This window comes from Panicum virgatum, chromosome 3K (assembly GCF_016808335.1).
Source record: "Panicum virgatum strain AP13 chromosome 3K, P.virgatum_v5, whole genome shotgun sequence".
NCBI lineage: Eukaryota > Viridiplantae > Streptophyta > Magnoliopsida > Poales > Poaceae > Panicum > Panicum virgatum.
The window spans coordinates 8,832,483-8,843,925 of record NC_053138.1 but is presented as its reverse complement, the minus strand read 5'-3'; the positions used below and the strand labels follow the sequence as shown (position 1 = coordinate 8,843,925).

Sequence of the window (11,443 nt, the reverse complement as noted above, 5' to 3'; positions counted from 1 at the left end):
ACGAGCACCACTTCCTATTTGCTGTCGAGGTTGGCGCTGACCTACAACGCCTTGTCGTCGGGGTGATTCGGGTCGAGGGGCACCTTCTGGATACCCTCGGCGGGTTCGAAGCTGCCCGCGTGCCGATACGTGGAGTCCAAGGCCTCGCTTGCCATCATGTCGAGGGTGGCTGCGAGGGCCTCATCCTCCGCTTGAGCCTCTGCGTGCTCGACGCACTCGACATCACACTCGTAGGCGTGCTCGAACGAGGAGCCGACGGTGATGACACCCTTTGGACCCGGCATCTTCAGCTTGAGGTAGGTGTAGTTGGGGATGGCCATGAACTTGGCGTAGCAGGGACGGCCAAGGATGGCATGGTAGGCTCCCCGAAACCCCACCACCTCAAAGGTGAGCACTTCCTTGCGGAAGTTGGCTGCCGTGCCGAAACAGACGGGTAGGTTGATCTGGCCGAGGGGTTGGACTCGCTTCCCCAGCGCAACACCGTGGAATGGCGACTTTCTGGGGCGGAGCTTATTCAATCCGATCCCCATGAGCTCCAAGGTGTGGGCGTACATGATGTTGAGGCTGCTGCCTCCGTCCATGAGCACCTTGCAGAAGCGGGTGTTGCCGATGATGGGGTCGATAACGAGTGGATACCGTCCCGGGTGCGGACGTAGTCGGGGTGGTCCTCGCGGCCGAAGGAAATGGTGTCTTCCGACCAGTCGAGGTAGGATGGCGTGGCCTTGGTGACGGAGGAGACTTCCCGGCACTCGCGCTTGCGCTGCCGAGAGGTCATGTTCGTTGTCGGCCCTCCAAAGATGAAAAAGACATTCTCCACCGGGGGGAACTCGTCATCTCCACCTTTGTCGCCAGCATCCTTCTTCTTGTCCTCGTCGCGATGCGCGACGCGGTTGTAGTATTTTCGGAGCATCTCGCACTGCTCGAGGGTGTGGTTGACCGAGCCCTTGTGGTAAGGGCATGACTTCTTGAGCATGTCGTCGAATAGGCCTCCACCGCCTCGAGGGGGTCCTCGAGGTCCTTTGCGGTCCGGGGCGGCGACGAAGGCCTCGTCGGAGTCCTCCACCTGTCTTGGTCCGCGCTTGTTCGGTGGGGCCGGCTTCTCCCCCTTCTTCCCACGCATTTGCTTCTTGGCAGGGGCGTTGGTCTTGGCGTTGCTACCCTCTGCGGGCGCATCTTCCTTGCGCTTGTTCGGCTTGTCGTCGAAAATGGCACCAACTGCCTCCTCGCCGGCGGCGTAGTTGATGGCAGCATCGAACAACTCGTTGGTGTTGGCGGGACGGCTTCGCGTAAGCTCGTGCACCAGGTTCCTGTACGTCGTGCCTTCGAGGAAGGCGTTGATGACCTCGACGTGGGTGACGCTGGGGAGTTCGGTACACTGCTTGGAGAAGCGCTGCACGTAGTCGCGCAAGGACTCATTGAGCTTCTGCCGACACCCTTTGAGGTCCCAGGAGTTCCCAGGGCGCACGTACGTGCCCTGGAAGTTGCCCACGAAGATGTTGACTAGGTCGGCCCAGTTATGGATCTGGTCCACGGGCAAGTGCTCGAGCCACGTTCGCGTGGCGCCAGCGAGGTGAAGGGGAAGGTTGCGGATGATGACCGCGTCGTCCGTCGCGCCGCCCAGCTAACATGCCAGGCGATAGTCGTTGAGCCAGACTGCGGGATCGGTCTCGCCCGTGTACTTGACGAGGGTGGTGGGCTGTCGAAAGTGCGGGGGAAAGGGAGCGGTACGAATCTCTCGGCTGAACACACGGGTGCCCGGAGGCTCCGGTGACTCGCCCCTGTCGTGCTCGGGGTCGAAGCGGCCACCCCGTCGAGGGGTGTACTTCCTGCCATTGATGATGTTGCAGGCGTCACCGTCGCCTGCATGTCCGCGCGTGTCGTGGAGTTGCTCCCTTGCGGGAGTCTTTCCGATGCGATCGCGCACCGAGGGTGCCTTCGCACCATCCGTTGCGGCTGCCTTTTTCTTCCCTCCTGGTGGAGTGTGCACCGAGGCCTCGTGGCCCTGGTGTGCTGTACCTCCGACCTTCGGGACCATCGAGCGTATGCGAGACGTAGAGCTCTCGGCCTGCTGCACAGTAGCCTGCTCGATGAGCACCTGTGCTTCGTGGCGCAGGTTGCGACCCGAAGTCGTAGGTGGCTCGGGCATTGCTTGGAGTAGGTAGGCCGCAGCGACGAGTTTTTCGCCGGCCGTTTTCAGTTCCGGAGGTTTGTCGACGTTGTCGTCGGCTAGGATCCGCTCCTGGGCAGCGTGTCCCGCCGCCTGGGCACGCGCGCCACGCGCGGTACGGCGCGCAGCTCCTGTGTCTGCCGACGCTGCTCGTCGAGCTTGGCTTGAAGCTCCTTGAGTTGCGCCAACTGTGCCTGCCGCGCCGCCGAGCTTGACGAAGAAGAAGGGGTCACGACAGGCACCACTGGTTGGTTTGCCTGCGCGTCTGCCCCGCCGTTCCAGTCATTGCCCGGGGCGTTGTCGTTTCGTCCGTCCGCGAGCTCGGCCATGAAGCACTCCCGAGTGGGATCGTAATTCCCCTCGCTGGAGTCCTCAGAGCAGGTGAGGCAGTAAGCCGCCGCGAGCTGGAACGAGCGGAAAGCATCGAGGTCATAGACCCCGGAGTAGTCCTCGGCCTCCTCGGCCGTGAAGTTGTCCATAAAGAAGCTGATGTCATCGGCGATCGAACCCGCCATCTCGGGGTAAGAGTTGTCAGGAGATGACGCGATGAGGTTGCGGATCGAGAGGAGGTGATGACCCGGCAGATCCTCGTACTCGGTGAAGTTGGTGCTGGACGAAGAGGCATAGGTGGCAGGGTTGCGCATCCCGAAGGGAAAGGGCGATGGCACAGTCACGTCCTCCCTGGGAGGCACTGGGGTTGTAGTCGATGATGGTGCCGGCGCAGATGGCGCCGGGGCACGTGATGATGAAGTGGTGGCTCCGTCAGCCGCGACGCTGAGCTGCGACATGCCAACCTCAACCCATGTGGGGGAGCTGAGGTGTGCCGCCCTGCGCTGCTCCATGCGCGCTTGTCGCGAGTGCTGACCCGAACGACTGTTGCGCCGGGCTGGTGATGCCGGAGCGTCGGGGTTGCGTCTGGGCGAGAGGAGCTCCATGAGGTAACCGTTGCCGGTTGCTCTGAACTCAAGACTCCCTAACCAGATCACGTATCTCCCTGGGAGCGGATCCGAAATGCCATGGGAAATGGGTTGGATCTACTCGCGGTCCCTAGAGATCAAATGGGAACAAAAGAGAAATGTCACGCAGCGCCCCCCTACCTGGCGCGCCAACTGTCGGTGTCCTGACCCGGCGGTCCAGACCCAACTAGTGATGATGATGCGTGTTTCTCGTCCCAGATGTTGATGCAAGAGGCAACACAATTACGCATGGGTTTATCCTGGTTCCGGCCGTGGTTCCGTACGTCCAGCAAAGGGGTGTGCGTGAGCACTGTACGGTCTTGCACCGGGGGTGCCTGTAGTAGGGGGTACAAGCGAGGCGAGAGAGGGAGGGAAGCTCCCAGGTCTCTATTAGAGGAGGAGTTGATTGAGGCGAGTGCCAATATCGGAGCTTAGAAGAGCGTATGTGCTCTGTGGGTGGTGCTGAGCGTTGTGTTCTATCGGATGGGCCGACCTCCTTAAGGGAAAGCCCACCTCCTCCTTTTATAGACACAAGGAGGGGCGGTGTACATGCACAGGAGATCGTGGAAGTCGTCGTCTTATCCCCGAATCGCGGGGGTGCAGTGGTCAAGCACTGTGGGAAGTACACTGTGGGGTATGGCGCCGAGCGCGGCAGTTGTCTTGGGCATCGTCCTTGGTCTTGCGGAGATCGCGCCGGCGTCCTGGTGACTCCAGCGGGTGGCGTGGTCGTTGCTGTAGGGGGTACCGTCCTCCAGGCGTGGCGTGGCGACGTCCCGAGGGTCTTACAGGCCAGGGTCTTGTCCTGGTCAAAGCCAGAGCCGCTTCCGAGGTTCGTGCCCATGCCGTTCGAGGGCTCCGCAGAGGGGAAAATTTGAAGGAGGTATGGGGAGTTGGCAGTACAGCAGCTGGAGCAGTGCCGAGCACGTCTCGCACTGCGTCGCAGGTTCCCACAGTGTCGCCACAGCGTCCGGAATGGTGGAGCAGTGACCGGAGTTGGCGGACGGGACTCCGGTCACAGCCACTGTGTGGAGTGGCGGCCTGACGCCGTCTGACCCGGGCGCTGTGGAAGAGTGGTTGGAATTTAATGCCCCCGTACGGCGGGCGGGTGAGCGGAAGGGCCGTTTGTCCTTTCCGTCGAGGGGTGGCCTCGAGCGAGGCGGAGACGCGGGGCGCGGTCGAGGGTCTCGGCGGGGAGCCCTCGAGCGAGGTGGAGATCGCCCCGCGGGTTCGAGGGGAGTGCGGATGGGCCGCACTGAGTACGTGGGCCGCGTATTGGGCTTCTTTGAGTCCTTTCCTTTCTTCCGGATTGGAAGGAGACTGTAGGCCTTCGTGGGCCCGATTTGTCTAATATGTGTTTGCGTTTTTATGGCGATTTTAGTCCCATGACTAGAGTGCCCCTAATCATGGTATCCGACAGGAATGGATCCAAATATACGATAAACCACGATCTCCATGAGTTAATAATGGTGATTACATTCTCTCCTGGCTCCAAGATCCAAATCACATCCTTTACTAGCATACGTCTCTGATTTTACCCCCCCCCCCCCCCCCCCCCCAATTTAAAAGTAGTAGTATATCCTTACTCTATCTCGCCCGATCAATGTCGAGTCACCGTGCCTCCAGCATGCACGCCTTTCCTCTTGCATTGTTCAAGCCGATGGACCATGCAGATGGTGAAACTGTAGCTAGTGTTGCAGCACGTGTCGCTCACTCGTATTCCCTACGTCGATTCTCCGAGCAGATTCAGGTATGTTTCCGGAGCAGGCATCCTGTTTGGACGCCACGAAATCATCCCATACTAATTACATTTACGATCGATTTCAAATAAATCCGTATGTGTTTTCTACTTCCTTTTAGACCGACTGGGTTCAACTGCGTTCATCATCTGCCTATAAATACCCTACCCGTAGCAAGAACAAGGAGAGATGCAAGCAAGTAGAAAACTTCACCACTTCACCCTGCTCGGAGATTTGATTTGATTTGGGAGAGATCCCTAGGCACAAGCTTGTGAGAGAGATGGGTAGCATGGTGCGGCAGCTCCTTGCCGCTGCTGGGCTCGCGGCTCTGTGCTGCTTGGGCGGCTGCGCGATCTCCTCCAGCGACGGCGGCCAGCCCGACTACCGCGCCGCGCTGTCCAACTCGCTGCTCTACTTCGAGGGGCGGCGCTCCGGCAAGCTGCCGGCCAACCAGCGCGTCCAGTGGCGCGGCGACTCCGCAGTCCGCGCTCGCCGACGGCCGCGACCACGGCGTAAACGCGCCGCCGCCGCCACACACTACACATTTGCATGGCATCCACGAGATTAATTCATTTCATCACCGATCACCCCTGAGGCCCTGACGACATGCATTGTACATGCATGCGTCCATGCATGCTGATGTGAGGCAAATTAAATTTGCATGCAGGTGGACCTCACCGGCGGCTACTACGACTCCGGCGACAACGTCAAGTTCGGGCTCCCGATGGCGTTCACGGTGACGATGCTGGCGTGGGGCGTCGTTGAGTACGCGCGGCCGCTGGCGGCGGCGGGGGAGCTCCGGAACGCGCTGGCCGCCGTGCGGTGGGGCGCGGACTACCTGGCCCGGGCGCACGCGGCCGAGGAGACCCTGTACGTGCAGGTCGGCGACGGCGACTCGGACCACTCGTGCTGGCAGCGCCCCGAGGACATGGACACGCCCCGGACGGCCTACAGCGTCGACGCCTCCCGCCCGGGCTCCGACGCCGCCGCCGAGACGACCGCCGCGCTCGCCGCCGCCGCCGTCGCGTTCCGCCGGCTCGACGCCGGCTACAGCGCGTCGCTCCTCGGCCACGCGGAGCAGGTACATACTAGGACGACACGCGCGTGCATGCATGCACGCCTACATGGCCACGACACGTTGCAAAACTCATGAATGTTCGTACGATCGTCCATTATATTGCAGCTGTTCCGTTTCGCCAAGAACCGCCGTGGCCTCTACCATAACAGCGTGCCGGGGGCCGGAGAATTCTATCCGAGCAGCGGCGACGAGGTACTATCGGAGTGTCATTTGCGTTTTTTCTCTAAAGTTCGAATAATATCTACCGAAATTTGATCAAACGACATTATGAAATACTCCATGATGATCGATGTCTCAGTCTCACAGTGGAATAATTAATGTGTTGTTCTTGATGCCGGAATTAAAAAAAATGGGGCAGGACGAGCTGATCTGGGCTGCAGTCTGGCTCTTCGTCGCCACCGGGCGCGAAGACTACAAGGCCTTCATCGCCGGCGACGGCAACGGCGGCGAGGTGCAGTCAACGCTCTCGTGGGACAAGAAGTTCCTCGGCGCCCAGGCACTGGTGGCCAAGGCAAGCGAGCATGCACCTGGCCATGCTAGATTTATTAACCAACTGTCCACCCCTGTAGAATTCGACAGTTACACAACTACAACAGAAAAATAATCTGCAATGATAATTGTTCTTGTTTGCAGCTTATCCTCGAAGGGAAGCTGCCGGACGCCGGCAACCCGGCGGCGATGAAGAGGAGCCTGGAGCAGTTCTTCTGCAACGTGGTGCAGCATGGCGCCAAGCTGAGCCCCGGCGGCATGCTCTGGGTGCAGCCGTGGAACAACATGCAGTACGTCACGTCGGCGGCGTTCGTCGCCGCCGCGCACGCCGACCACCTGGCGGGCGCCTCGCTCCGGTGCGGCGGCGGCGCGGCGCTGCCACCGCCGCAGCTCCTATCGTTCGCGCGGTCGCAGGTGGACTACATCCTCGGCGCCAACCCCGGGCGGATGAGCTACATGGTCGGCTACGGGCCGAGGTTCCCGGCGGAGGTCCACCACCGCGGCTCGTCGGTGCCGTCCATCAAGAGCAGCCCCGGCAAGATCACCTGCAAGGGCGGCTTCGACTACTTCAGCAAGAGCACGCCCAAACCCAACGTGCTCGTCGGCGCCATCGTCGGAGGGCCCGACGGGAACGACCACTACAACGATTCCCGGCAGAATTTCCAGCAGGCCGAGCCGTCCACCGTCACCGTCGCACCAATCGTCGGAGTGCTTGCGAGGCTTTTGCACAACTGAGAGAGACATGCTCCATTTACTCTCAGAACAACATCATCTTGTAAATTGAAAACGATCACATCCAATCCAATAAATCACTGCTTGTTCGTTGCTCCCTCCACTCTCTTTTGATGGACTTGTATTTCCAAAATTCAAATTTTCTCTTTTGATAGTCCGATATGCAACCATTCGATTCTTGTCCACCTGATGGTTTGATTGTAGGCAATCTATTAAACTCACGATTCACAAAAGTTTGTTCTCTGTCAGTTTGATTGCATAATTATTCAGAAGTCAGCATGGATGTTGGACAGAATTTGTCTAGTTAGATGATAATGCTTTTGTCCCCTTGATGGTTTGACTGTAGGCAAAATATTGCTGGTAGTTTACAAAAAAAAAATTATTAGTTAAAAGCTGAAAGAAATTTTTGGAAAGGTGATGAACTGATGTCTGATGATCTTCATAAAGCAATGCCAAGAAATCCAAGATCAGGATTAGAAAAATAGTAGCAGCCTTTGGCAAATTTTCCCTTTACCATGCTCATAGCTCTGCATTTCTTTACCAGGTAATCTTTCCGTTGGAATTCCACAAGTTTGAGAACAAGTCGGATGCCATTAATCTTAGCTCTGGTTTTGATGGACGCCTCACCAGGATGATCAAGAAATGGTGGTACGGGGAGACACTTCTTGGTGGAAAGCCTGAGCATATATACATTATTGAGAAAGAACTGATCAGCTTAAGCTCCCATTTCCCTTCTTCTGCTTGTGTGAAATACATGAATGACCACTCAAATTTTGATGTCTCTTTTGCAGAACATAACCTGCCGCTATGACGAAGCTGTCTTGCAAATGATGCGACGTATTGCATACTTTACAGTTCCCAAAGAGGAATTACAGCTGAGTAATGAGGACAACAAGCATAGGACTATAGGAGCCAAGGATTACAAATGTTCTTGCAAAAAAATTATTGTACGTGAAGTTTAATGCTGATGCTGCCATGCTGATGGGATTAGAAAATGATAGGCCAAAATTATTGTGCAAACCGACTTGGTCCTTTTTGTTGTACTCGAGTTGCACTAAGAGAATTTCAACAACAAATGTGTCAAATACTACTCTTTGTTGAAATTTACTTCTCAGAACAACATCTTGCAAATTGACAGCGATGACATCCAACAAGCCATTCTCGGAAAAGTAGATCCAACATGAAATTATTCGATTCCAGAATTTGGAACAAGCTTCCATATGTGGACCTATAACATACATTATCTGAACCTCCCAAAAGGGAGGATCACTCTAGCACCAATGGGTAAAGACCTGTGGTTACATTAAGAAGTAGCAACATCAAGCGCCGGTAGACAGTCCCTTATAACATCCGCGGCATGCTGCAGCTCCTTCTCTGAGATGATGAGTGGCGGCACGAGCCTCACAACATTGCCTTTCCCAGCTGTCAGCATTATGACACCAGCATCAAGGCATGCATCAACAAGAGGACCAGCCGGTACATCTAGCTCGATGCCAACAATGAGGCCAACACCACGGACCTCCTTTACGTGCGGGTTTCCGCTCAGCTTGGTGCGGAGAAGCTGCTTGAAGTTCTCTCCTTTCTTGGACACCTCAGCCAAGAAACCAGGTTTCTGGATTTTGTCCAATACAGTTAACGCAGCCTGGCAGACAAGAGGGTTACCGCCGAATGTAGTACCATGGTCACCGTAGCTTATGGCTGCAGCAACCTTTTCCTTGACCAAGACAGCCCCGATGGGGAGCCCATTGGCTAGTGGCTTTGCTAAGGTCATAATGTCCGGTGCTACTCCATACGCCTCATGGGCCCAGAGGTAACCTGTGCGCCCCAAACCACATTGCACCTGTTTTTAAAAACCATAGAGCAACATTAGATTAGAAAGTTATCCACTTTACTGATAGATGCAACTTGACAGTCAGTCAGGGAATGCAACAGTGAAATGGTGTTAATTCAAAAAAGAACAGAAATACAGACTCTCATGTTCCTGTTAACTCGTGGAAGGCATCCCCTGCCTCAAATCTTCGTTCATGACCTAAATGCTTAATCTTTCTTAACAAATTTTATATGCATCTTGAATCAAATAAAGTTTAGCACAATCGTGCTGTTCTTTCTTTAAAATTGAATAGAACAGAAAGTAGCAATGGCAGAGCACAGCATACCTCATCAAAGACCAAGAGAGCTCCAGCCTCGTCGCATGCCTCCCGCAGCCCCTGCAAGAACTCCTGGGTGGCACTATGAATGCCACCCTCACCCTGCACGGGCTCCACGAACACAGCGGCGAGCTTGCCGGACTGTATCACCTTCTTGGACTCGTGCAAGTCGCCGTACTCCACGAAGGTCCCGCCGGGCATGACGGGCGCGAAGGGCTCCCGGTACTGCGACTTGCTGGTGAGCGCGACGGAGCCCATGGTCCGGCCGTGGAAGCAGTTGGAGAAGGCCAGGAACTCGGCGGGGGGCGCGTCGGTGTCGGGGTGCGCGACCCGCTGGAACTTGCGGGAGAACTTGATGGCCGCCTCGTTGGCCTCGGTGCCGGAGTTGGCGAAGAAGGCGCGGTCCGCGAAGGACGCCTCCACGAGCCGCTTCGCGAGCGCCACCTGCGGCCCAGGGAGCGGAAGAGCAAGGTCAGGGACAGCGAGCTTGTAAAGGAAGGGAGGAGCGAGGGCGCGGGCCGGCGGGGGCAATGCGTCGAACACGTCGTGGGCGGAGGAGGAGGAGCAAAGGACACTGGGGGGAACGCACCTGGGGCCTGGTGTACTGGACGTTGCTGGCGTGGATGAGGGTGGCGGACTGGCGGGCGAGGGTGGCGGTGACGTCGGGGTCGGCGTGGCCGAGCGCGGTGACGGCGATGCCGGAGGCCATGTCGAGGTACTCGCGGCCGTCGAGGTCGTAGAGCTTGCACCCGCGCCCGCCGTCGATGACGACGCGGGAGCGGTTGTAGGTGCCCACGAGGTACCGCGCCTCGTCCTCGACGACCGCCAGGCTCGCCGCCGACAGCTCCCGCCGCGCCGCCGCCGCAGCGGTCGGGGGCGGCGGCGGCGGCGGCGGCGGCGTGGCGAGGCAGGCCGAGACGCGGGCGCGGGCGCGGCGGGACGACGGGGCGAGCCGCGCGCCCGAGCCCGCGCCGGAGGCGGCGACGGGCGCGACGGCGAGGAAGGACTGGAGCGAGTTCATGGCGGATCGAATTGGACGGGGAGTGAGCGTTCCGTCGCGTGGGGATTATAATCACCGGGGTTTGCCTTGCCGGCTAGGGGGTCTTGGGGCGGGGGGGGGGGGGGGGGGGGGGGGATCGAAACATCGATCGTGTGTGGGCGGCCATGGCTTCGGATCAAGCGTGGGTGGGGCCCGCGTGGAAGCGAGACGGAGAGGGGGAGGGAGTAGGTGCACGAGCTGGGTGGCGCGGTCGGTAGCAGCGGCGTGCGCGCAGGCGCAGCCGTCTCGGGTCATTCGGTCAGCCGGCCTGCTTGGTCAAAAGTCTGAGGACAAGCACGTTTCAAACTCTGGTTTCCTTCTCGCTAATAACAGCTAACTGCCAAACTACATCATCTAAAACTAAAAAAATCTCGCCGGCTACCACCTGGGGCCAAGTTTTCATAGTAATTATGTGATGTGCAACTCCTATTTCACCATATTTGGAAGCCCATTAACTCATTTGTTAAGAAAAATAAAGTCTACATATGTTGTATATTGATATTGGAGCTGTTTGCAATTGTTTTGAGCTTCAAGGGCCTCTTTGCAAAGCTGCCATTATAAGCCCCTTACGTGGCTGCGAGCTGAACAGAGGGGTATCCATTCTATTCTTGAGAGATAGGGTTAGGGAGTTGGGGGAGAAGAAATAAGAGGTTTAGATCCACCAAATCCATCCAATAGAGAGAACCGAACTGAGCTCGGGTGGCTAGCGGTGGTAGTGGCCACGCTACCGGCGCGGGTTCGATTCCCAGGAATCACACCCGCGTCTCTCACTGGGGTGTGCCCCCAATAAATCTCAGTGTCTCTCACGCGTGGAGCCACAAAGGGATTGCGACGCACCCGTCGTCTACGAAATCTTCTGGTGATCTCAAGAAGGACGCGTTTTTCGTTTCTGAGTGTAGTTGTAGGGCTGTTTGTACACATATAGTGGTGTGAGTGAGCTGTGCGTGTGTTGGGTGGGTGTGCGTATACGTGTATGAACAGATACTATAGCTGTACCCAGATGAGAGGCTTCAAAAAAAATCCATCCAATAGAAAGTGAAATTGAGTGGGGGATTTGGAGCCTCCCCATCTCGTTGGCTCCCACCTCATGTATTGCTTT

General features: G+C 57.4%; 1 protein-coding gene and 1 pseudogene across 1 annotated transcript; one reads left to right on the top strand and one right to left on the bottom strand.

Moving 5' to 3' along the window:
- Window positions 1-5,139: 5,139 nt before the first annotated feature.
- On the top strand, window positions 5,140-7,161 carry LOC120700564 (annotated as a pseudogene).
- Window positions 7,162-8,236: 1,075 nt separating this feature from the next.
- Window positions 8,237-10,394, bottom strand: LOC120697345 (acetylornithine aminotransferase, mitochondrial-like). The gene is made up of 3 exons (XM_039980523.1): window positions 9,895-10,394; window positions 9,315-9,749; window positions 8,237-8,998 (listed from the first exon to the last, which is right to left on the bottom strand). Exons 1-3 carry the CDS (start codon window positions 10,324-10,326, stop codon window positions 8,462-8,464), a joined length of 1,404 nt encoding a protein of 467 aa, XP_039836457.1. The 5' UTR covers window positions 10,327-10,394; the 3' UTR covers window positions 8,237-8,461.
- Between the last annotated feature and the right edge of the window lie 1,049 nt (window positions 10,395-11,443).